The 25,984-nt window shown below is 48.1% G+C and overlaps 2 protein-coding genes and 2 long non-coding RNA genes across 6 annotated transcripts in view; 2 read left to right on the forward strand and 2 right to left on the reverse strand.

Annotated features, from left to right (window-relative positions):
* CAB39 (calcium binding protein 39) overlaps positions 1 to 7,573 on the reverse strand; it is a 42,367-nt gene extending 34,794 nt beyond the window's left edge. Inside the window, exons 1-2 of one of the 3 annotated variants that reach the window (XM_069792028.1) lie at positions 7,414 to 7,573; positions 5,628 to 5,697 (exon numbers count right to left, since the gene is read on the reverse strand). The gene's annotated coding sequence lies outside the window, so the exon portion shown is untranslated. Of the gene's footprint in view, positions 1 to 5,596; positions 5,698 to 7,413 lie in introns of all 3 variants that reach the window. The other 2 variants (XM_069792027.1, XM_069792026.1) reach the window with 2 other exon arrangements.
* A 555-nt stretch (positions 7,574 to 8,128) lies between these two features.
* LOC138686829 (uncharacterized) lies at positions 8,129 to 9,582 on the reverse strand. Its single transcript, XR_011326131.1, has 2 exons — positions 9,437 to 9,582; positions 8,129 to 9,175 (listed from the first exon to the last, which is right to left on the reverse strand). It is a non-coding gene; the product is annotated as an uncharacterized lncRNA (long non-coding RNA).
* LOC138686828 (uncharacterized) lies at positions 8,177 to 12,347 on the forward strand. The gene is made up of 2 exons (XR_011326130.1): positions 8,177 to 8,355; positions 11,387 to 12,347. It is a non-coding gene; the product is annotated as an uncharacterized lncRNA (long non-coding RNA).
* A 9,845-nt stretch (positions 12,348 to 22,192) lies between these two features.
* On the forward strand, positions 22,193 to 24,930 carry LOC104311231 (transcription cofactor HES-6). Its single transcript, XM_069790756.1, has 4 exons — positions 22,193 to 22,500; positions 22,963 to 23,058; positions 23,199 to 23,277; positions 23,729 to 24,930. The coding sequence occupies exons 1-4, from the start codon at positions 22,300 to 22,302 to the stop codon at positions 24,172 to 24,174; spliced, it is 822 nt and encodes a 273-aa protein (XP_069646857.1). The 5' UTR covers positions 22,193 to 22,299; the 3' UTR covers positions 24,175 to 24,930.
* Positions 24,931 to 25,984: the final 1,054 nt, after the last annotated feature.

A 25,984-nucleotide genomic window follows, 5' to 3' on the forward strand; every position in this document is an offset into this window, starting at 1 on the left:
ATACATTCAGAAGTTGTCATCACGCACAAACACCCTGAAGTTTTGGGGACTTTTCTGGAAAATATTCCATAATCCTGAAATAAAGAGGTTCTTTCGGATCTCAGGATGTTATTCCCCTCACCATAACACGGGGGTTAAGAGTAACACCAGTCAGACTGCTCAGCTATGCCAGGACTCTGCTCAAAACGCTCTGTGAATGGATGCAGTTCCTAACAGAAAAACTGTTTACTCCAGCTCCACCCTATTACAGTTACCAGAGTTTAAATATTGCTCAATGTCAATTATAGATGTAAAACGGAACTATGTTAGTCAATACTGATGAGTCAATACACTGCTTTTCTTAGAGATTACAAATCTAAATAATCACATCCAGAACAGCACTTGTTTAGAAAACTTAGAATATTTTCAAGAAGCTTCCTTCATTGTTGATCCTTATTGATGAAATCCATGGAAAAAGACTAGTGACATGGTCACCGGAGCTTGTGTTTGCTTTCAGACCATATTTTAAGACAAGCTGAATTTCTCATGTTCGAGAAGTGAGGCGCTCGAGTCCAACACCTAACACGATGACATTTAAGGTTTTCTGATTATCTTGATTATTTTAGTTTTCCTCGATTGTACTTTTTTTTAAGAGAAGCCTTCATTCATTCCACTGCCAAACTATACTAGACTACAAAAAAGACAAATTTTCCATAGGAACTTTTCCTTATTTGATTTTCAATTTGGAAAGCATGCAAGAAAACCAGGTCCCTCAGTCAAGACTCTGAAGTACTGCTCCAGAAAGCAGAATTGTACCCCGAATCTTCCTTTCTCATTAGGCAACACACAAGCCAAGTGCCTAATGTGGTCACTACTTAAGTACCCATCCTGTTCTGGGAGTCCAAAATGAGATTCTGAGACTAACAACTAATACTATGGCAGCAATTCAGGTGCCTGAAAGACAAAGGTCACTGAAAATGCACTAGAACAGCACAGCTGGTCTCCACCTGCTCCTTTGGAAAATCACAAACCTCCTACCTGTTGTGGGCAGATGCCTGGGTATCTAAAATACTACTAGATATCTATGTCTAGGCAACTAAATCTCACATCACGAATGGATGCCACTGGAAAAAAAAGCTTTGGAAGTGTAAGCTCTCAAGTGCTCCACCAGACAACACACACAATGTCATGCACTCAAACACAGGAGAAAATTCTCTGTGCTTAAGCATTGTTACTTGAAAAAAAAGGGGGAGAATCACCATGCTGCTGGAGAACACTGTGAAATGTACTTTCATTAGTATCTGTGAACCAATGAAAAACCCACAAGGACCTGAATCCTCCTGTCATCAGAGTACTGAGTTTTATGCAATAAAGGAAAAGAATAAATACTACATTTTGACTAAGCAAGTAAATGCAAAGGATGCCCCTTCACTGAGCGTTCTCTTGTGCACTGATGGAACAAAAGGTCCTGCCGAAAAAAACTGAGAACAATCACTTAATCAAACTTTTTGTACCTAATCAGTATAAGCAAAGTGAGGTTCTGAATATTTGTTAACTTTTGAGAGATTAACTTTGCTTTCTCAACATTTTCCTAACATAGTACTGAGCATATACAAAGTCTTTATCAAGAACTGTGCCTCAACTCTCTCCCCTACAAGGTATCTCTTTAAATTCCCCCGTAAAGTTTCTCCATCACTACCAATCTCCAGTCAGAAGAAACTTAGGACTTGAATAGCAGGTGTTACAGGTTAGAAGAAGGATGCATTCATAAACTGTGTGGGAGAAACTTCTCACTGCTCACTTGTGTTACAGACATGCACTGAATGTATCACAAAGGTCTCATTTCGGTAGAATAAAGTCCCCTACATTTTCTTTTCTAAAATCCTACTTCTCTGTGAACAAACTCTTCTTTTGCTTTTAATCTGTCTACAGACAATATTCAATAAATTCAAAATGTTGTAGGCTAGTTAATTTTATAAACCATTACAATACATCAGGCAAAAAACACCTTTTGAAATAAATCAAAAGGAGTATCATCTGCCAAAGCAGTAAAGGGCATACTTTACATGTAACAGTCAAAGTAAAATATAATGACACAAGTAACTATTGCCTCATTTCTACAACTGTAGCAAAAACTCCTGAAACTGCTTAACCAGAGGAAGAGGTCAGAGACTCCATTGCAGCAGGATGCTCTGAATGTATGCCACCAGCACACACATCTACCACACCATACAAGATGCTACTGATAATTCAATGTCTATAGATTTTTTTTAAAGGAACCTCCACAGCAGATGAGCTGGGAAGCTGGCATGGCTCTGAACGAATACTTGAAAAAAAGGTATCCATCCATGGTAAGCCTTCCCAGGTGAGCTCTTGGCCAGGGGAGTAAAGAGAAAAATGACAGGGCAAGTCGCACAGTTGGCTTCTGCCTGGCAAAATCCAAAGCGGCACCAGACACAAGAGCTGGCCAGTGAGACAGAGGGGCCTTCCGCAACTATCTTTTCAACAGGCTTTCTTCGTATTTCTATGCACTAGCATGCTTTACTTAAAAGTCAGTAAATAAAAACTTTTCAGTAAGGTGTTTCTTCAGATGTCAGTCGTTTGCCTGGGCACTTCTAGCAGCCAGAAAAAGATTATTCATTCCACATTTCTGGGAACACTTCTCAATTTTTTCATTTTATGTTTAACACAGATAACCTCAAAGGAGATAAGGCATTTCACACACACAAATGTCTGAACATAAGTACTTCTCTCGCAATCACACATATTCAACTCCCTGAAAAGCTGACATATTAATTCAATTTGATTTATAGCCAAGTTCTATCTTAGCTATTTTTAAAGTGTCACGTTTCATATCTTGCATGGTTTGCAGTTAAACTTTTAGTTACATTCTTTTAGGAAGAAAAATGAATTTGTTATCAATACAAATTGATTTTAAAAATGCACAACAGTGTAAGGATCAAAAGCAGTGCACAGCAATTTTTCACTGATGCAGCCATTTCACTGTGAAACACTTGACAGTATACCTAAACATTTTAAAATAATTCCAAGTAGTAACCACTAAACAACTTCATCCCAAAGATGTTTCTGAACTTAGAAAAACACGTTACACTAATACTACAGTTCTGTACTAACTATAACTTCTCAATTTTTTAACTGTCTTGCTATATTTAACTTTGTAGCGATGAATTCTCTGAGTATTTGAAGGGGAGGGAAGAATTACAGAGGAAACAGATCTTTAGAAAGGAACTAGGTATTTTATTGGAAGTAGCGGATTTCCAATGAACAGAAAGATTAGCTACAGCATTCAGCGGTTTCCCCCGGAATTTTATGCCTTTGTGGACAGGCTTAAAATTTGCTTCCTTTCAGCGTATTTGAAGTCCAGAGTCAGTAGCTTTTTATGCTACTGACTACATGAAGTATTAGATAGAATACTCAAAACAAGAATTAGAAAGCAAATTACAGTTGTTTAAGTAAACCTAAGCCATTTACTTTCTAAATTAATGTTGTCTGACAAAAACAGGCCAGGAAGGCTGCTGAGGAACAACCACAGTTATTCCTGTAAACACACAGTATTTTGGCTGCTTCCAGTTTGGCTCAATCTTGAAATCAATCTTTTTTACAAAGAGTATTTAAACAGGGACAAATGAATGTGCCATTTTATCTTAAGGTGGAATAACAAAAGCACATAAATCTGCTCAGGCTAAAGAAAGACCAATCTCACATGACACCAGTTTAAGCCTTAGGTCCTCCTGAAGCATGCATTTAAAAGTCTAGCTCAAGTCCATTAAAATAATTCAAGACAGCCTCATCTTCTAATTTAACCTTTGTGTTTGCACTTGGGGAGGTGGGGAGGGGAAGAGGGAGGGAACTCGGCATAAAGTTTCACCTTCTAACTGAAGACATTCAGCTTCCTTCTGGCTCACATCTCTACATCTTGTGGTGCAAGAAGCACAGTATCGTGAGAAAAAACAGAGAGTGCCCAGATGGAAAGGAATGAGAGCTGAATTTGCAAACAATTCAGACCAATAAACACCCTAAATTAGACAACAAGTGGGGCAAGTAGCATTTTAAAAGTTCTCCTGTTAGAACAGCACAATCTTGAGCACTAATTGGAAAAGGTATTTTTCACCTTGCTTGAGGTTTATCTACAGCTACAAAAGTACAGTTACAGTGAACACTATGACTTAGGATCACTGAACAACTAAAAGGTTTTTGTCCAATATGATTAATACCTGGCTTCAACTTGCAGCTAAGAAATGGTAAAAGTGCACACAGCCCACTGTTCCCTTACCAGAAATTGTTAAATTTACAAGATTTCAACTGTACAATGTAGAAAGTACAATATTCAAAATTCAACTCACGTTTTCGCTTTTCACATTATTCACATAAATAGCTGCAGGCTGTTGTAATGCTATTAATCTTGAAGGAGCAGATGAGTTAAATCTTATTTTTGATAGAAAGCTGCAAGATGCCTCCAATTAGACAAAGGTAATCATACTTTAATAGCTGCTTTTGTAATTAAACCGTATTATAAACTGTCAGAAGTACAGAAAAGGGCCAGAAGGGAATTCAAAAGGTCATCTAGGCTCCTTCCTGCCCCCTGCTTCAAACCAGCATCAAGTATTGGAGTGCCACTCCAAAACTCTACATGCCCTACAAGAAAAGACATCATTTTAGCAAGTGTCTAAAGCCTTCGAGCACATTACAGAAATTATCAAAGCTTTCAGACAGATTTTACACAAAAATTAAGGCTGCAAACATCTTGTTAAAAAAAATATGCAAAAACTCAACACAGAATTGATTCAGAAGGGAGGACACTGGTCAGTAATTCTAATATTTGCAAAAATGCCACAAAAAAACCTAGAAAGTGCAGCATGTACAGTGCAACAGTAAGGTCTCACTCGACTACCATCCATTAATTAATAAGAAACTAACGCATTAGCTTCCACGATAGAATGCAAAATAGATACCATTCCCTCCTGAATAAATGTTTCATAAAAGCAATCAAGGAATTCCAAGAGGTGGAGTTTCCTTAATATTAACACTCCCCCACTGGGAATACACATTTGTCTGTGCTTGATAATACCCAAAGAGCATCATTATCACTCAAAGACATATTGTCACAAAGTAAATTACTTAACTGGCACTTTTATTTAGTCTCTTATTTGCATAAATACATATATCTTAAAAAAATATGAATTCTCTTTTCTAATTCTCCATCTACAACCATGCGTTAAATGCCTACAGAACGCATCAAAGTTTCAGAACTCCACATCAACATAAGTAAGAGAATGCAATTAACTTGGAAAAAAAAAATCAACGCTATCACCATTTAGAAATATTCAGCAGCACATTAGTCCATACATACAAACCTACATTACAAGACCTTTATTCTGCTTTCTCCCAACACCACCAGACACAGCCTCCTCCTATACTAAGGTACTTTTTCTGTCTGACCAAGGAAAGTCCCCAACAACACATATATCACACTACCATCAAGAATACAGTTGAAATACAAGTAAATTTAAGCCAAGCGTACACTAGCTGGCTGACTCAATAGTTTCTCAGGTCACAAGACAACCATGAAGCTAATTGTAAAATACAATATTCTTACAACAGCAAGTCCATGACAGACAGAATCCTACCAAGACACAGTGCCATGGGGCATCATGCCACTCTTACAGATCAGATAAGCTGCCAATTCGTACAGGACAACTGAAAAAAAAAACCAAAACCCAAGTTATTTCTGACCCCAAAACAGGTACCATGCTTATTCTAATTCACAGAATATTTCTTGGCCTTTTTTTTTTTTCTCTGTAATTAAAGGCATATGCCACAGCAACAAGTATTAGGTATTAACTAAAAGTACAGTGTTTTAAATAGTAAAAATCTATTATTTAAAAGCTTCAATGCCAAGGCGCAAGCGCAGGATGTTAAATTTCCTCTGACAATATATTATTTCATGAGCTCTTCACGTCAAAAAGGAAGACACATTTCCTGATGATGATGAACTACGCTGCTGAAAGAAAAACACAGGGCCTTGAATTAGTTTCTGACAGGTAAGTTTAAAAAAAACCACACACACAAAAAACTTTACAATATTTTTATGCTAATCAGATTTCATTTCTGATCTACATTTAAACTATTCTTCCAAGCATTGTTACTTGCCTCACTGAAACTAAAGAGCCTAGGTCATGTAATTTAATCTTTGACTCATCATGCAAATTAAATCACACCATTCCTATAAGACAGCATAGAGGTTTTAAATAAATCCTACACACCTAGATGATCACTTACCAAAATTTAAATTTTCTTTGGGAAAAAAAAATCTAAAAAAAAACCCACCAAATACCAGATACATCCTAGTTTCAATACTAGTAGTATTTCACAGATTTGTAGGAAAAACGAATGAAAAAACTTTTTTTCTCCTATGGAACACAGAGATGACACTATGTTAACTTTCTATGGGGTAGTTTGCAAAAAAAAAAAGAGGATCTTAACAGCCCTCACATACAGTTTTTTCTGCCCAGAGGCCTATTAGGACTACGAACATGAATAACAATTGTAGGAAGAGGCCTCAGACCTGGACGTTGAGAGGACTGCGCAAGTTAGCGCCTGCTCCGCACCTCCGATCAATCCACGTAATAAAGGACATAACAAAGACGAGGTTTTAAGCGGGTGTTCTCCTGACCAAAAGGCTAACCCCGGTGACGACTGCCCACCCGCATTTCCCCCTGCCACCCGGCTGGGACAGAGCATTCCCCCGCACTGCCCATCCCGAGAGGTGCCGTGCAGCAGCGGCTGCCTCCCACCCTAGGAGCGGCCCCGTTTCTGCGGGCTGAGGTAAACCCCGCGCGGTTTCGCCTATCAAGTCGTTACCCGGGGACGGCATTTGAGGAACTTCGGGATAACAGGCGCTGCCGCACCAGCGGAGCGCAGGGACCGCTCTGTGCCCTTCCCCTTCAGCCCGCCTCCGGCTTTTACACACAAACGCACGGACACCCCCCACCCCCAGAACGGCACAGACACCCCCAACCCCTCAAGAAGACGGTACCAGCCGGGAGCTTCCCCACTCCCCAGGCCGCCAGCCAGCCCCGAGGAGGCAGCGCCGCCTCCGAGGCCAGTCTGGCCGGCAGGACTCGGCCGGTCCCTCCCAGCGCCAGCCGCCGCCGGGCGGGGAGAGGGGGCCGGAGCGCGGCGGGCACCGGTCGGGGCGGGAGACGGCCTCCGCGGCCCGGCCCGGCCCCAAGCGGCCGCCCCGCACGCACCGGCCGCGGCGGCGCCGCCTCCCGGCCCGGCCCGGCCCCACGCCGGCGGACAATGCGCGTCGGGCCCGCCGGCCTTCGCTCCCCCTCACGCACCGCCCGCCGCGCCGGCCCTGGGCCCGACCCGCCGCCGGCCTCCATCCGCCCCGCCGCGCCGCCTCGGTACCTCAGTGCGGAGCGCGGCCTGGCGCCTCCTTGGCGGCGTGTCCGGCGGGGCCTGCCCCTGGCGGCCCGACCGCCCCGGTCCCGGCGGCTGGCGGCGCGGCTCCGGCGGCTGCAGGCAGAGGCGCGGCGCGGCCCCGGCTCGCCCGGCCCCCTCCCCCCCCCCCGCCCCGCACTCTGCTGCGTCGCAGCGGCCCTTCCCTCGCCCGGCGGCGGAGCGGCGGCGAGCGGCGGAGCGCGGCGACGCTTCCGCCCGCTGCCGCACGCCACCGCCCCCTGCCGGCGCGGAGGGCCGAGGGCGGCGCCCAGGCGGGACAGGCGCAGCGGCGGGGGGCGGGGGCCGCGCGCGGAAGCCCCACGGGGCGCCGCGACCGCCCGCGCGAGTGGGTGAGCCGGGACGGACGGGCGGGCGGGCGGACGGCGCCGAGCTGCTGCCCTGTCGCCCCCCGGGCTGGGGTGTTGGTGCCAAAGCACCCCCGCCCCAGGGGTTGTGTATGGTTACTATTTAACGTCTATTGTCATGCCTTTTGTTATTTATTGTTATGTAAATGTTATTATTTGTCATGCTTTTCATTCGTTATCAGTATTCTTTTGTTCTTTACTGGCATTTAGTCTGCAGTATTCTTTTTATTACTCAATTTTTAGTAGCTAAATTTTATTATTTGGTATTTATTGGTTTATAAGTTTTATTTATTATTCTTTTTTGTTGTCCTGTGTCCCCCCCTCCCTTTGCCCCAACCTCCTGCACCCTCTGCACTGTCAGAAAACTCTTTGTTCCATGTCGCAAACCTCAGGGCTCCAATGTGGGGTTGTGACGCAGCACCGTGCCTTGGACTTGGACTTCAACCAGCCCCGTGCGTCAGGTTGCCGGTGAATTATAGGCTGAAGGTTTTCTGCTAGTTCCCATCACGGCGTGGAAGGGCTTCGGGCTGTTTCTGTGTCCCTGGTAGGTAATTAGTCGTATATTATTCTCACCATGACAAATGCGGATTGGCCTGAATCGAAAAAAGCCCACATCTCTCCCAGCACAGATCAAGCTGACATTGTCCATTAGTGCAGTATAATACACAACGTGATTTTAAAGCAGAAAAATACATTTTTATGGAACAGGTCATGAATTTCTCACAAGCTACAAGGTGAAACCTTGCACCCACGGATCTGATGCATTACTGCTGTGCAGCAGTGTGGGACTTGCTGGCCTGGTTTCCTGAGATGTCCTGAAGTTCCTCACGCTCCGCTGCACTGTACGGCTCCAGCTGACGGCTTCTATCTTCAGCTTCTTCTTAATTCCGTGTCTCCACATCCCTTTCCTGCACTCACTGGGGACGGTTTGGGTCGGGCTGCTCGATGCCGTAACTTTTTGCTGCTCTGAACTTCACATGTTGCAGTTGCCTTGCCTGCAGTACAAAAAGCAAGCAGCATTGGCGGGCAAAGCTGCCTCCTGTGGCCCCACAAGCTCCCGCTGGGACGCTGCACTGGACACTGCAGCTCTTGCTGGATGGATCGGGCAGCCAGACACGGGGCGGGGGGGGCTGAAGCTCCTCTCACTTTGTACTCACAGCTAAGCGAGCTCGTGTTATACAGAGTGAGAATTTACTCTAGCCACGGTGAGGTGACTGGGTGGGTGAAAAGCAAAAGCAGTTTCTGTAGTGGCACCTGAATTGGTGCATTGGGGTTTGCACAGGGTGCTGGATCTACACACTGCCCTGGGGACTGCAGGGTCTCCTCTCTTCCCCTAAGCCTGGCAGGCGTTCCCTTCCCCCGAGCTGCAAGTTTACCAAATTAAAAAAAAATATTCAGACATAAGCAAAGATAGTCTTCATACCCAGGCAACAAATGCCATCCCCAGCTGTCCAAGAAAACACAGCAGTCCGGCGGTGCTTGGCTGACATGCCCAAGCAGCATGCTCAACCACTGCGCTGCCCCATGTGTTGCATTCTCAGATATATACCCCGTATACTCTGCACTGGCTGTGTCTTTTAGCAGCCTGGCAGCAACCTCCAGTATTTCACAGTTCAACTTCTCACCCCTGTGAGATGGATTTTCATTCCTGGACCCTTTACACACCATCCACCTGTGGCATCCTGTTGGCTTCCCTGCTTAAAGTCCCCTTGTCCTCCTCCAGTTCCCACCCTCGTGGCTCCCTGGGCTTGGCTGTGAGGTCCTGCAGGAAACAGCTCCTAACAGCAGAAGAGAGATTCCTGATGCCACCTCTGATGTGGAAAGATCTCACAGAACATGTGAAATGCTCAGCCAACAGGTCTTCCTGAATCAGCCTGCTTAGTCAGCTGAGTGCTACAGCTCAGACATAGAAAAATGTTTCTGACCACACTTGCAGTCATCCCTGTGTCCAACAGCATGGAAGCACAGAAGAATTTGCACTGGGTGGTGTGGCTGGGCAGCTGCAGCAGCGCTGGTTCGGTGGGGATGCTTCCCTGGACCGGCACCGCAGCCTCTGGATCAAGCCTGGCAGCGTGCTGGTGCCAATGGGGGCTACCCCAGCCAGCCCTGCCGTGCTCAGTACCTCATGGGGCAGGACATGAGGGTATAAGCAAGTATATATATATACACAGTCATAAAATTAAAAGATATAAGAGCAAGTGTGTGTATATATACATATATTTATATATACTTGCTTATATCCCCCAAATACATAGTTGCTCTTATATAAAGATAGAAAAGATAAAGCAGCTCTGGACCCAAAGCAGGCAGGGGGACACACTGCCTGCCTGAGGTGACAGGACCTTGGGGAATGGCTTGCCAAGCTTGCCTGGGCCCACGGCGTGCAGTTGGTGAAATTTTGGCAGTTCATATATCCCGCTTATGAGCTGGGAATAGTTGTTTTCAAAGCCGACAGAGAAAGGGTGTGTATGTCTGAGTTCAAATTGTTAACCTGTAATTATGCTAAAAACATTCAAGTTTAAACAGATAATATTCAGGGTACAGACTACGAGAGAAGAAGGAATTAAAGGCAAGCGCTGGTACAGGGATTTAACACCAGCTCCTGGAAAAGAGACATTACTGCTTTACAAATGACCCTTGGAAAAAAGATCATGCAAGTCATGGGTTCAGTGCAATTACCATCCCCGTGTAGTATACTGCAGGGAAATCCCTGAGCAGAGAGAGCACAATTTTTCTAAGCTCTTAGAAGCAGGAATTAAACTCAACATGTGAGAGAGCTCTTAGTACACTAGCAATTCACTAATTCACAGCCATGACTGAGACATCCATTGTGAATTAATTAATCCTTGCAAATTAGGAAGCAAATAAACACTAAAAAATCCAAGTTACTTCACTGGGAGAAAAAAGGTAGTTAGAAAGGCAAGTACTCAGGTGCTTTGCTCAGGGGGGACAGACAGCTGAATGGGATCCTTGGGGTTTTTGCTGCTGGTTTGAGGCCCAGAGAGCCCTGTGGCTCAGCTTCAGCTCCTCTAATCACCATCCAACACCAACAAACGTCAAAAGTTGGGAAAAATAATAGCTCATCCCGTGAAATTAATCCTCCTTCGAGCAGCTCTGTTTTGCTCACCTCTTTTCCCCCTTTGACCGTACCTTACGCAGAGCCGGTGTGCCCCACACGGGATGCCAGGTCCTGTGTGGCAGCGACTAGCTCTTCAGGGCCAGCGTCCCTCAGCTCTCCTTGAGGCCAAGAGCAAGTGGAGGCAGGGAGGCTGCCAACAGCACCACGGGCTCCTGCGGTTCAGCCAAAAACCAGGCTGGGCCAATGCAGCCCTGCAAGAGCATCATGCTTGCAGGGCGTCATTCGCACCAGGCTGGTTTCCTTAAGAGAGCGGTGACATAACTGCCTCTCAAATACAAGTTTGAAGGAGGTCCCCAGCAGCCCCGAAGGTCTTTGTCCCACCCTGTCCACAGGGATCGAGGCTTATTTTTTAAGCCCTCTGCTGCACCCTCCTCTTCCTCAGTACTTCACACAGGGGAAGGAACTCATTGCCTGGTTTATCTTTTATCTTTTCCAGGACTGTAATGCAGTAGGACACGCGTGCACTTTTCCTTTGGAGGGCGTTTCTTCCTCTCCCCCACTACCCTGCTGCAGGGGCAGGTCCCGAGTGCCTCTCGTCATGTCCCGCACGGCATCTCCCCAGGTCTTGCAGCCTGCCACGAGCTTTTGGATGTCACTATCCATAGCCCAAACAGGCACAACTCCAAGCAAGGTAAACATCGCTCCTACAAAAAGCCCCGCGCCGAGTTTTGTGGGCAGTGGTGCGCATGAGAGCTCCCCAACACGAGTCCCGTTTGCACAGAGCCCAAACCATCGTAGGAAAGCGGGGCAGGGAGCACAGAGGCAGAAATAACTGCCCGTACCTCGGGCATCTCACCGCCTTGCCATGCAATGGGGTGGAGGTGTTCCTCTGACACCTACATGGCCATCTCAACAGGTACAACACGGACCATCTGAAAAAGTAATCTGAGTCTTCTTGCCAGCTGACTTGACAAATGTACGAAGAGGAAAGAACATAAACCACATCCAGTTTATGTTTTAATTGGGCATGGGCATGCATTGGTGTGATTCACAGACCAGAGCCCGGGTTCCTAGTCCCTGACAAAGTGTTTCAGGGAAAAAGCTTTGGGGAGGAAATATTAGGAGTAGGGACGACTGCAGTTATGCTGATTATCTTCTACTTAAAGTTTGGAAGAACAAGAATCCTGAGTCTTTCCGTGGACTTTAGACCAAGCTGAAGTGGCTGAATTTAATCACCCAGATTTCACAAGTGCCTGTGACTGTTTCTGAAACTGCGTTTCACCTGTTATGGACTGGGGATGTTCACTGCAGACTCGTGAAGCTTTTCTCAAAGAAACATCTCTGGGTGAGCATTTTGTTACCTCTCAGTTCATTCAATTAATACATAATGAACGGACTCACACCCCCCAAAACCTGTTTACAGTAGAAAGCACAAATAAATGTAACTGTCATCCATATCAGTTGGTTATTTTTCTCACAGGGATGCTATGATTTATCCTCAATTCAAGGTGCCATTTCAGAATTAAAACACATTTTAAAAATATTATTGCAAATCACAAGAACTAAGGGTAGCATGTAAAGATTGTCAGAAAAGAAAAACAATTGCCAGAAGAGTCATAGGAAAAAAATCTGTTGCAAATTCCTTTCCTGGACAGCAAGAAGAGCAGTATGTCATTCTGCAGAAAACTTTTTATTACTGTGGAACAATTGAAAGTTATCTATAAAGCACAGCATCCATTCTAGTGAGAATCTACTACTAAAGCCAAAACCAGATTTCCATCAGTGTGGTAAACATGAAAGGAAATAACAGAAGTCGCCCTGAAAAACAGCACGATAGAAGAATGTATTTCCTGAGTTTAAAAAAAAAAAGGGCAAAAGAACAGTCAAATACATCAAGTAATTCAATAAAACTGGAAGCAAATACATCTTCAAATCCCGATTCATGCAGAAAAGACATGAAGCTGCGAACACTGGCGAAACAATTTAAAAGGATATTCCATATATTGGCAGGAGCCTTTAGTTTTCATCCTTTTAACACTTGTACTGTATGCAATGGCAGAAGACAGCCTAGGTCCAGGAGCCCACACAATTGCCCCCCAGGCAAGCAGCCCACACGGGTGCTCTCGGTAGGTGATGGTTTGCTCCGCTGCTCACCCAACATGCCTGAATGACCATCATCCCCGTGAGCCGGACTTGCTCCACATGTTCATGCAAGGGCTAGCTGCCACATAAAAATTTGATGAGGATTTGGGAGAAGTGAGGCTGAGCTACCGCAGAGGTACCACAGGAACTTTCTCTACTGACCTGAAGTTACCCACCGATCTTTCTGAAAGGACTGCTTTTCTTCTGTTATTTCTCAGCACTTTTATTCTCCTGCTTTTACCGAATCACTTCTAAAATAGAAAATTACTGAAGGAGAAAGGTTTTTCCTGGTTATGCCGGTAAGTTGAAGTTGAAAGCCAGGCAAGGGGAAATGGAAATCAGTTGCTCATCCACTTGGGAGCTAGCTGCTTTTAGTGACTCTTCCTCAGGCTCAGCACTACCAAAATGACTGGTGGGGATTTTTTTTCAGATGCTTTCCCTGTTCTTTTATGTTTTAAAGAAATTATGAACCAAGTTTACTACCTCTGTTCATATCCAAGTAGCACCCGTTAAGCTTTGAAGCCGACACCCTCTGGATAATGCTACGCTTTACCCCTTCAAAGGACTTTGCAGAAACTAATTAATTAGCTCGTACAGCAGAAAACAGCTGCAGTGAACAGCATGGGCTTAGTGTGGCTCTTCAGCTGGATTCAGTATCAACTGCTGTGGGGCTGAGCTAACACAGGAACCATTGACATGCTGCTTGACACTTAAATCTATGCCAAGCCACTCCAGCAAATACCTGCAGGGACCTTCCCTGAGACTCTCCAGAGCATTTCTGTGCCTCTTCTCTTCGTCCTCCAACTCCTCCTGATGGTATCCCTGGCTCCCGAGGAGGGGAGCACTCCAGAGATCTGCCTGTCCTCACCTTCAAAGTCAGGCACTGGTTTGGGGAAGGGCTGAGCCCCTTTCCCCCAGCTCAGTGGGATCCACCTTTGAAAGAGAGTTCATTTATGTTCTACGGCAAAATTTGTATCTTCTGAAAAATCTTCTGTGTGCAGGTGTGCAAGCAAGTCGCTCTCTGCATGTGTATATGTATGCACCAGGAACAGGGAGACAGGAGGAAACATCATCTTTGAAACACAACAAAACACTCAGCTGATCACAGGTATTCTTCTGGAAGACTCCTTGGGGAGGTCACATGTGTCATGGCCTCTTCTGCTTTTTGACAGAGCAAAGCCAGGGCACAGCTACTAATGTTAAAAATAGACAAGACAGAAAAAAAGGGTTGTGACAGTGGGGGGTTTGTTATTGTTTTGACATGCCTCATTATGGAGAAGCTGAAACAAGTGCAAGCTCTGCTTTTCTCCTTCAAAGACCAGCCCATGGAGCATCACCCACCTTCTCATGGCTCCTGGCTGCTTTTCATCCCATCAGGGCTCTGGTCTTCCTTCCACCGAGCAACTGTGCCCCAAGAGCTAGCAGGACTTCCTACACCTTTTGGTTCCTCTAGAGAAATAAGACAGCCTCATCCCTATAAAAAAGGACAGTCTCCTAGGTATATTTGGAGGGAAAAAAATAATTAAAGAGGAGAGAGAGATGATTAAAACCAGTCAGTGTTTCTAAAACAAAAAGCAGAATAAAACTTTTTGCTTTAATTGCTAAAAATTTTAGATACAAAAATACGTATACAAAAAAATTAGCTTAGAGAGCAGGATGTGATTTTTATGTACAATCCAGGATGGACTTGGGTCACAAAGACCAGAGACCCTGCAGCTCATGCCCTCCCATCCTAAACTCTTGGATTTTCTGCTGTCCCAGCAGCAGCCAGGCTGTGCCAAGACGGAACCAGCAAATGCAAAAAACCCAAGCAATTGTTTCCCCACTTCCTTGGGTGCTGCAATCCCAGCCCTGCAGCACCAGAAACAAGCAGAACGTAGGAAATGCTGATGATGAGCCTGGTTGGTGCCCTCCTGGCCATCCTGCTGCCCTGCAGCAGCAGCCCACCTGCCCACGGTCCAGGACAATGTCCTGGCACAAGGGCTGCAAGCCGCTCTCCCTGCAGAGCATTAACAGTGACTGGCCTCGTTGCCTCGTTTGTTTTGACAACGTATTTTGTGTCAAGGGGTCAGGATGTGGTGTCAGTACACGTATACACACGTACTATGAAAAGAAAACTGGTACTGGCACGTGGCCAAGCCGGGATGAGAGCCACATTTACTCACAGTCACAAAAGAGATATTTGTCTCACAAAGGTGAAACTTAGCTCAGATCCTTCTGCGGCCTGGGGAACTGAGAAGCTAAGAAGCAGCAGGCCGTGCGGGATGTGCAGGGGCTGGAATATGGGATGTGCATGGTTGAGATATGGGTTACGCAGGGGCTGGCTGTATGGGTGCTGAGCCCCAGGTTCTGCCATTTGGGGAGCCATGCACCCATATTGCCGTGAAAGTGAAGGTTACTGAATAAACCAAGCACTTGCAGCATTATAGATGAGGCTTGTTATCAGGTGACATCTGGCAACATCACACACACACACAGAGTGTGAGAAAGTCCAGAGCTGCCCTCCTGAATGAAACAACTCCTGGCATGCCCCATGAGGAAAGTTCGGGAACCCCCCTTGAATGGTCCCTTGAAGCCCCCTACACCCTCTCCACCAAGCTTGGCTCTTCCCCCTCGTACCACCACTTCGGCACAGGCAAGGGGCTAACCCCTATCAGCCTGTCACCACCCACACAGCTTATCAGATTTTCTTCTTCCTATAAGGTGTTCTTGGCCTAGGAGCCGTGTTGCAAGCAGCAGCTCTCTGGCTGTGAAGCAGCAGATAAGACTTCCTCTGGGGCTGGGAGCACTGCTAACCCGCCAGGCAGGAGACGGCTTGAGCAACGGCAGGAGCATCAGCTGATCCTTAATGCAAAGGCTGGATGGGGGTGTGTGAAAGAAAAGCTGAGAATTACTCAGCTGGTACCAGCCTTGTAATTATTTCCTGTCCCAGGAGTCCATTCCCAGAGATGGTAGAGCCAGCTGGTACCAAGGAAGCCGAGCTGGGGCTAGCAAGGTTTGGTGCACTCAGTAAAGCAGCTGGATTGAGAGATGTCAACAGAATTTCCGGAAGATATCCCATGCTGCTTCTGGAGCTGGACTTCCCCTGTAATGAAAATACTGCATGTAGCACTGCAGGTCCAATGCCATGTATGTTCTTTCTCTCTCCACCTGTAGATGTCTTTGGAGCAGGTGAACCTCTAACTGTGCTCCTGCCCCTATCTACACGATAGTAAATTGCACAGGACATCGCCTTAACACACCACTTGACCATAGACAGCAAGACTCATCTCCCAGATGGCCTCCGCCTCTTCCCCCTCACCCACACTGCTCTCACCCAGCCACAAACCCCATCGCCTCCCAGCTCTCTGCCAAAAATGGTGACCTGGTACAGACGGTGTCACCCCAGCCCCAAGGATTTAACTGATACAGCCTTCCAACGCAAAGGGTGTCTGGAGCGGCCTTCCCCAGCACAGCCGCAGCTCCCCTGGCTGTAAGCTCTGACAGTGCTTTTGGTCTCGCATCCCGTCATGGATGGCATCTGCTGCATCGGGGCTGTGCTCTCAGCAGACTCTCCTTATAATGGCAAATGACTGCAAATGCTCTTCTCCATGCCCCAAGCACAGACAAAGCATCCTTTGCGTTTCTGCCCCAGCTTGTTTCCAGTGCTCTCCTGTCCCGGACGGGCTGTGGGACATGTCATCCCCCTGCGGCTCCTGCTGCACCAGCATGAGATGGGACATGGTGGGTACAACGTCCTGAACTGAGGCCAGTCTGGAGACATAGCCCTGGTCCCCCCTGGGGCAATCCAGCAGTGAGCAACCTTTGAGCAGCTGCGGTTTACGTGCCAGCGTGCTGGGAGCCAGCCTGCCTGCCCAGGCACTGCCTGCGCCCTCCAGACCCGGCGCATCCAGTCACCGTGCTGGCATGTACTGCTGCTCCTCACATTCCTCTCTTGCTGTAACATTTTGGGAGCAAACCACCCCTGGGCGACACAGGGCTTCAGGACGGGCTGCTTGGGATTTACAGCTATCAAGAAACCTCCAGATATAAACCTTTCAAAGGAGAGCTTTACCCCTCATTCTTTAACCTCAACCTTGAACCAGAACTGACCTTCTGAAAAACCCAGACAAAACCCTCTTTATTCATAATGACTAAAGCCCCTGTAAAAACAGCCTCTCCTCCGTGAGTGTTTGCTCACGGCAAGGCGGTTCTGGAGCCCGTCGCCGAGGGAGGGAGCGCAGGGTGCGGAGGCTGTGCTGAGGTTCCACACTAGGGCCGACCCGCTCCCCATGCTGGCAGCGGCCGCTGCCCCTGCCTTCCCCTGCCCGCTGCCTGCCTGCTCCTGCAGCTCCCGAACCCACACTGTGCTCCTCGCTTCACAAAACCCATGTCACTGCATGTGCCAAAGGCAAAGCCCCTGTGATAAAAGCAGACCCAGCAAAACCACACACAGCTAGGAAGGCTTGGAGGGGGCAGGACACCCTGAGCATCCCCTCCGGCCACCCAGCAGCCTGTCTGCCGGCACCTCTTGCAGGCCAGGGACCCACGCTCGCACACCCAGCCAGCAGAGACACTTCAGAATAGGGACAAGCAATCACTTAACTGGGCACAAATCTGGTCCAGCTGTGTTCCCAGCCTAGAGAGGAGCAGGGATGGAGTGGTCCTGCCATGAGCCCCACATGCAGCAGACTGGGCAGCACTCAGGAGCACCTGCTCATCTCTCCTCCCACTCTCCCAAGGCAAATGCATCCCTGCAAAAGGCTCAGCCACATTAACGAGGCCGTTTCATTAGCTAGCTAGGGGCCTGGGTTGGGCTCAGGGGCCACCGCAGTGCTGCACAAGCTTTCTGGTTAGTCCTGCCAGGTTGTGAGCTAGTGTCCTGCTGGTGGCAGGAGGGACCAGCCTGGGTGGGCAGGCAGGTCTCTGGTGACACGCAGCATGGGTCCTGCAGCATGGGGCTCCTCAGCCTGGCTGAAATGGCTCCTGCTTCCCAGCCACCACGCAGGGAGGGCTCTGGTGATAGCAGAAACATGGGGGACACCCACAGCAGGGGTTTGGGCTGCTTGCCCCAGCACCTGACCTCCAAAGAAGCAACACAGCTCCATCTCACAGAGCTTTCCCCTCCAGCCTCAAGCAGGGAGGAGGCATGGCTACCCAGCACAAGGCAGCCTTGCCAGCAGGAGCGACTCTGCCCTGCCCAGAGCCCAGGGAACATGGACCAGGACAGCGATGAGGCAGAACAAAACTTGGAGGAATTAGAGGAATAATCACGGAGCTCCTCAGTTTTAACAGCAAACCAGATTAGTTATAGTTATAGGCTCCTTCTTGGCTCTGCTCCCTTTTCTCCACTTATCACTTTTTTCCTATCAAGTGCCTAAACTAAAATATTACCAGCTCTCATGGCAAAAAACTTACTTTAAATCATTTTATTTTACCAGCCAGAGAGAAGGAGGAGAGGGTGAACAAAAGGTTCACAGAAAATACTTTCTTCTCTCAATATTTTTGCTTCTCATTAAAAAAAAAATCTTTCCTCAAAAGCAGTTTCACAAGGATCTTTCATCTGGTCCTAATTGATAGAGTTGGGGGTTGTTTTTGCTATTATCTTGGCAGAACCTCTTATTTAAAAGCTTAATTAAACATGTGTACAAAGATGCTGTGTCTTGCCACATCCTTGCTGTCCCGTAGTTGCTCCTCTCCTGCTGCCATGGCTGGCGGGGAGCTCGCTGTGCCTTGGCTGGTGCATGTGGAACAGCCCAGCCCAGCCGCCCAGCAGATACCTGCCCTCCATCTCCTCTGCTGCCTGACGGATGGCATGGGGCAGCCAGCTCCGGTGCAGCTGGGTCTGCAGACCAGCTGAGACCATTTAGCACCTGGAGAAAGACGGTCCTTGGCCAAAACGCCGTGTTGGATGCCCTAGAGGGAACAGGCAGGGGACAAGGAGCAGACACCCCTGCTCACAGCCCTGGGGACGTGGCAAAATTCCCTTGTCCCGCAGCCCCGGCTGCCCTGAACCCCTCCCTGGCAGGGCTGGGGGCCACTGACCATTTCTCTGCTGGTTATTAGATTGTTCACGGCTCTCAGGTTTGTTTGAATAAGGCCTTTTGTTCGCCAGCGCTTTCCCACGTCCCTTCATTCGCTAGGCAGTCGCGTGTCCTGAGTCAAAGAGGAGCCCTGGCCGCCAATCCCCAAAGAAGTTTTCTTCGGAGCAAGACATCTGCGTCGGAGGGAACCTGCCAACATCTGCCACACTTTCCCCCTTTTCAAGAGCCTTTCTTTTCCTCTTAAAAAGTGCAGGAACAGATGTTAAAAGTTGTTTTCTTTCTCCAGGGTGTGAAATGTAGACAAATAGCAAAAAAGAAAACTCCAAGCAGCACTGACCCCTTTCTCTTTCCTTTTTTTTTTTTTTTTTTGGAAAGCCCAGGAAAAAAGGGAGGCTTTGTTTATGAAGGAGAATCCCCTTTTCAGTGAAACCTGGCAGTGGGCAATGCAAAAGGAAAGCGGGAATTTGCAGAAAGCTCCCTTCAATGCTCATTTGCATTGGCCTGTCGGGTCCCTACAATCCCCAGCACAGATGTCAGCCTTCCCCCAAAGCCAGGGCAGCTCTCCTGCCTGCACCCCCCGTGCCTCCAAAATAAAGGCCTTTGCCCTGACTGAGAGGTGTAAAATAACTGTTTACAGCAAAAGCGGCTCTTTTTTACTGTGGCGCTGTCTTACAAATGAACCTTGAAATGAGCTCACCCAGAGCAGACGCCAGTGGGCAAGTCAAGGGTTTCACCCCACTGAGGCTGGGGGCTCAGCTGCCCTGTGTGGGCTGGGCATGGACCCTGGCTGGGTTCCAGGGGCCACCACACTCTTCCTGGCCCCCCATCACACCCGTCCGTCCCCAGTACCCACCACCTCGCCACCAGCACACCCCGTCCTGCTTGCTTTGTGGAAGCCACTTTGCAGGGGAAGCCTGTGTGCAACCCTCTCACAGAGCATCCCCCTTGCTCGGGAACTCAGTGGCGCCTCACAGGGCGAGGAAAGCAGGAGGGAGGGTAAAGCAGAGGCAGCAAGTCCAGGCCAAGGAAGAAAGGGAGGACAAGGGAGAAGGTGCCACCACCACAGAGACCAGAGAGACCTTTCCTGGTGGCACCGGGGCTGGCCAGCCCCTGGGCCACTAACACCGGGGGCACACATGGCACACTGCAGCCGTGCCTGTCCAGGGAGGGATGCCAGCGGGCACTGGACAAGTTTTTCAGAGCTTTTTAGACAATTCTGCGCTTGCTGACACCTCTGCCATGCTCAGCTGGGCCAGCAGGCAAGACGGCTGCCCCCTGCTGCCCTGACCACCTTTGGGAAGATGCCTCTTTCTGCAGAAGGTGCTGGTGAAGGGGTGTCTGGGGGGAGGACAGGGGACTTCTCTTCCCCACCCACAATCCAAGCCAGCTAGAAGCTGTGTGCCCAGGTGACAGGCAGGTGCTTCCAGCCTCGAGCACCCTAGCAAACTGCCCAGAGCCAGGGGTGCGCCTGCTCCATGACCCCCTACCCACATGCAGGGCAGAGCCCTGCCCCAACCTGTCTGCGGCCTCTTCCACACCAAGCTGCGGGAGTCACATGGCGATATGGGGGCCTCAGCTATGCCTTTTATACATACTGGCAACACTCCACTTCCCCAGGTGGGCTGGAAAAAACAAAGGATTCTTCACTCGTGAGCAGCCAGGGCTGGCTGACATGAGGGGCTCCTGCAGAGTGTGGTGGAACCTCCTTTGGCTGTCTGTGTGCGAACATACCCGAGATAAGGAGCCCATCCCTGCTGCCTTTTCCTGGCACAAAGGAGAAGTTATTAACCTTCCCCTCCCAAACCCTCCTTTCCCAGCACAACAACCACACCAGCCCGTCTCGGGCCCTTGCCAAGTAGTGTGCTTATAAAACCAGGTAAAACTGCACCCCAGCTCTGCATTTGACTGACAAACAACCTCTGCCTGCGAGATACCATGTCTGGGGACACGTTTTCATGATGAGCCCAGGCAGCAGGGCGTACAGACATGCTGCAAGTATGTTTGCATTTACACACAGGCAAACACACACCCACGCGGCATTTAAGCAAGGGACACGATGTCCTCGCTTTTATCGCTGGGGTACATCCCCACCCACGGCTGGAGGGCGGGGGAGAGGGCTCTGCAGCCGCGGTGCTACACCAGCTGCTGGGAAATCCCACTGGTGGGTCAGGGCGGCTTGCGGTGCTTCTGAACTGCTGCGGCTGCTTCCTCTCCATTTCAATAAAGTGACACATTCGACACCAACCCAAAGGGCTTCACTTGCGGGACTCAACAGGACACTGCCAAATCCTGCTCATTAGCAAAGCGCCCATCAGAAAGCAAAAGCACTGTCATGAAAAATGCTCCCCCCCCACCCCAGACCAGGCAGAAGTGAGGAAGCATAAAAGTGCGTTCTCATCCCGTGCCAAGTCTCCTCCAAAGGCCCGTCTGCTTCTGCACTAGTGTTTCAGAGGAGTGAACAGAAAAAAACCTTTCCCCACAAAGCCACCCAAGCCTCCTTGCAGCATGGGGGAAAAAAGTCAAAGTAGCAAAAATCCCACAGAACTAACTCAGCTCTAGGTTCATTTGCATCTGCAATGGCCTGTAAGTTTAATATTAAATTCTATACAGCAGGCAAAAACTAGAAGAGTCACGTGTTTCCTACATCCAACTATGGGCAACAGAAAATTCAGGTTCCCAAGAGGTAAATACAGTTCCCGTGTTTTCCCTAGAGGATTTCTGTGATGGAAACAATGTTCCTACAGGCATCTGCTGTCAACAGTTTTTAATTGATCATCATTACCTTGTAATAATAATTTCTGGGAGCAGGAACTCCTAGCTCAAGTACTCTATTATTAAATTAAGAGGCTGCTTCAAAGATGTAAAATGGCTGGGGCTTGGGTTAGCAGGTAAAAAGAGGCATTGCTTCAAGGAGATAGAGGGGAAAAAAGATGGGTAGAAGGCATTTTCCCAGGTGTAACTCAACTGCTTCCCAGCTATTGTTTCCCTCCCTGGGAATCTGTGCAAACTGAGCGAGGAGCCGTGCAAGCTGCTCAGAGCGCGCCCATTTTCCTTCCCTTCTTCCCTAACAAAAGATCCCTCCAAAGCCCAGCGTCGGAGGCTGGACATCTGTCGCCATTTGGGGGGGCCGACGTGGTCATTGAAAAGAAGCAGTGACCTGTCAGCTTTGATTGATGGCCACAAACCTCCAGGCTCGACCCCTCGTGTGGGAAAAGAAGTCCCGCCAAGGAAAGTCCCCTTTCACATGCTAATTCTGGGTTATAAATACAGCAGAGGAGCAACGAGCAGCAAAGAGCCCATCGGAAAAGGGAGCGACCCACTACCCGAGTGCCTTCTTCCCATCCCGTCCTCCCAGCACCCAGGGCGGGCAGGCTGGATTACAATGACCGCTGCAGCCACCCCCGGCGGCACCCACAAGCTCGCCAGCACCAAGGAGGAGAGGAAGGTAGGTCCCCTCCGCACTCCTGCACCCACATGTGCCCAACAGTAGCCCCACACATGGCACATGAATGATGAGTGCCAGGGCTATGGGCAGTGCTTCAAGGAAAGAGAAAGGGGACAGTTTTTTTCCTCTTATTATAAAGATGCTTTCTCTGAATCTGAGCCATATGGGTATTTTTTTCTGCTTCCTTTCTCTGCCTTAGAAAGGCTTTTCTCTCTTTCATTTGGTTAAACTCTGCTTAAAATGAGTGGAAGTGGGAGAATTGAGACCTGCTAAGGGACAGGCTGTGACTGGAGTGGGAGATGGCACACTCTCCATCTGTATCTTGTCCCTGCTGAGCATCACGTCAGCCTGCGCTGGCTTCACACAGGGAATGGGGCTGTCTGCCCTCGCTGAACTGCAGCAGGGAGAGGAAGAAAAAACATCAACTGCAATTTTTCCTCCTCTTTTTCTTTTCCCTTCCAGTTAAGGAAGCCCCTCATCGAGCGGAAGCGAAGGGAAAGGATTAACAACTGCTTGGACCAGCTGAAGGAGACCGTTGTTGGCGCGTTTCATCTGGATGTAAGTGCTCATTTTTATGCAGCTTTTTTGTCCTTTTGCTGGTGGGGGATTGGATTTGGGGGAGGGCGTCTCTCGTTTGAGAAACTGGGCATCATACGAACCCTTCATCATCTCTAACTGCTGTGCTCTTTCCTTATCAGCAGTCTAAACTGGAAAAAGCAGACATCCTCGAAATGACGGTAAAGCACCTCCAGAACATCCAGAGCAGCAAGTTGATGGGTGAGTGCCTGGTCGGGGCAGGAGGGTGCCAGCAGGTATGATCTGCCGGCAGCTTGGCCAAAGCACCTTCCAAACGTGTTGAGGCCCGGGCTGCTGCTCGGGTTTGGCTTTCTCCACTAGATGGGGAGATGGAGCTGGGCACTGGTTAACCCACGGGAAGGTTTTTGGTTTTTTTTCCTTCCAGAGCAGGTTTCTGCTTCTTGGCGTAGTTTTGCCCTCGGCGGTGGGCAGCGGGAGGCGGGGGCTGCCAGGGGGGCGGCTGGCATCCTGCATCACTCTCCCCCTGCGCCCTGCAAGCCATTCACCTTAGAGTCAAGCCCAGGCGGCTTCAGCGACAACCCCCCCCCCAGGAGCCTGTGCACATGGGAAGCCTGATGAATGCTTTCAGGCAGGGACACACCAGGCAGCTCACGCCTGCTCACCAGCTCCCCTTGTCTCCTCTCCAACGCAGCCGACTCCAAAGTGGGTCTGGAAGCCCAGCAGAGGTACAGCACCGGGTACATCCAGTGCATGCATGAGGTACACAACCTCCTCCTCACCTGTGAGTGGATGGACAAGACCCTTGGGGCGCGGCTGTTAAACCACCTGCTGAAATCCTTACCCAGGTCTGGCGAAGACACCTGCAAAGCGGCACTGAGGTCTTCAAGCCCATCTCAGCAGCCTCTCTTGACACCAAAAAGCCTGCCGAGCCCAAAGGGGAGCACTCGGGGCACAGACCCATCGCAGGAGCGCTTCTATCCCGCAGAGAACAAGCAGGCTTCGAAAAGTTCCTTCCAGCTGCCGACGCTGTCGGTTTTCAGCCAGGTTGATGCTGCACCTCCTAGACAGGTCCTGCAGCCAAATTTTTCCCATAACAACCCTAGGATGGGGTCATTAGATATGTGGAGACCGTGGTGAAGTGTGTTTTAAAATGTTTATCCTAACCTTAGACACTCTTACGTATGTATCTTATAGATATGTTTCTTTAAAACACTTGTGGAGCAAGTCTGTTCCTGTAGGTGTACTAAAGACCAGGGTACTTCAAGCCGAAGTAAACCTATGTGTAGCCTGCATTGTAGAAGGCTGCTATTATTTTTTTATTTATTTAATACATCTAAATTATTGTATAGAATCCTCTCATGTTCTTTAGTGTATATTAATGATATAGGCTTCTTGTCTTACATTCTTAAAATAATTAACTTCCTATTAATAAAATACAAGACAGCAAGCAATGACCCTCTCTGGCATCAAGCTTACCTCTCAGATCTCACATAAGCCACTGAGATCACTTCATTGGATAAAGGGATAAATGGCCGATCTCTTCTGCTTTTTATTATTACTATTAGGTCTGCACAGCTGTAGGAGATTCCGGTTCTGATTCCTGTAAAAATGCTGCAGTGATTAGAAAGAAAGAGAGAAAGGGAGAGACTTGGTTTGGACTTCTTAGGCTGTTTAGAAGTGCTCTCTGGATTGCTCACTCTGGCTGTGGCTGTTCCCAGCCACCTGGACATCCTGACATTACTGTTAAGCTAGTGAGCTACATGTATATATATATATATATGTGTGTGTGTGTGTGTGTGTGTGTATGTTACATATAGTTATATTTAGGGATTTTTTGTTTGTTTGTTTCCATAACTGAAAGTTCTAAATAAACTTTTGGAAGATAACAACTGATATTTCTCCCAGCCTTGTCCTGTCTGCTCTGAATAAACAAGTACTTGGGGATCTGCTTTTGTTTTCTTCTTTCACAAATGTTTTTTCCTGAATGCGCTTGAAAGAGATGGTTCAAGTTTTGCCCCTGATGCTTTGTAGAAAAAGCAGTGTGCACCACACACATACACACACAGAATCATCTGGATCACAGTAACACTTAAAAAGTTATGAAAGAAATCAGGAGTTGGGTTTATCAGCCTGGATCAATGCTTTAGCTTTTACTTATAAGGGAATCGCAGAGATAATCTAAAGGGCAGAAGGTAAAATTCCCTGCAAATTGGACCAAGGAGACTGGGACAAATCTGCTCCACTTGGCAAGATTTGGTCCCAGTTTTTCATCTCAAAGGCAGTTAAAAGTTGCTCACAGTTAAAATAAAAGAGCAAGGAGCTCTTAAACAAACACCGCGCATACTAATTAATGGTCCCGCAGTTCAGAGGGGCTCATTATGCAGCGAGATCTATTTGATGATGTGAAGGAGTGAAAACCATCACCTCTGGGTTTAGCATCTTTTTCTGTGAAGTTCTTCCTTTTATCCAGCCCTCTTGAAAAGCCATTCGGAGCAGTAGCATAAGGGTGGTAGAAGAAACAACTGGCCTACACATTGCTGCACGGAGGCAAGGCAGGTTTCCTCAGCTGTGGGGTCAGAAGGCAGGTAAAGACACAGAACTGTACAGATCTTACCACAACCTCCGTTTCCACCCTCTGCCTGAAAATTAGGACTTCCCCCTTTACTGATGGGAACCTCTGAAGTGATCACCAATACAGAAGATACATCCAAATCGTCCCACCACAAAAATCCAGGTGAAGGTGGGAGCTGGGGCCAGTCCAAACAGAGAGTGGCAACAAAGCGCACAGAATACTCACGGGCAGAGGAAACATTCAGGCAAAGCAAACTGCAAAATCCTGGAAGAGGAAAGACATTAAAGACCTTCCTAGTTTATTATCATGCATATTGCTGAGTTTAGATAAAGCCCCCATGCCACACAAGCCTGCATGGCTACACCCACCAGAGGA

The sequence above is a fragment of the Haliaeetus albicilla genome, chromosome 9 (assembly GCF_947461875.1).
Source record: "Haliaeetus albicilla chromosome 9, bHalAlb1.1, whole genome shotgun sequence".
Classification (NCBI taxonomy): Eukaryota; Metazoa; Chordata; class Aves; order Accipitriformes; family Accipitridae; genus Haliaeetus; species Haliaeetus albicilla.

Bases quoted from the DNA above. Each gene is read 5' to 3' on its own strand.
- LOC104311231 (XM_069790756.1), top strand. From the start codon at position 22,300: ATGCTAATTCTGGGTTATAAATACAGCAGAGGAGCAACGAGCAGCAAA. The intron at 23,059-23,198 runs GTAAGTGCTCAT...TTTCCTTATCAG, and splicing joins TTGGCGCGTTTCATCTGGAT to CAGTCTAAACTGGAAAAAGC. The intron at 23,278-23,728 runs GTGAGTGCCTGG...TCTCCAACGCAG, and splicing joins CCAGAGCAGCAAGTTGATGG to CCGACTCCAAAGTGGGTCTG.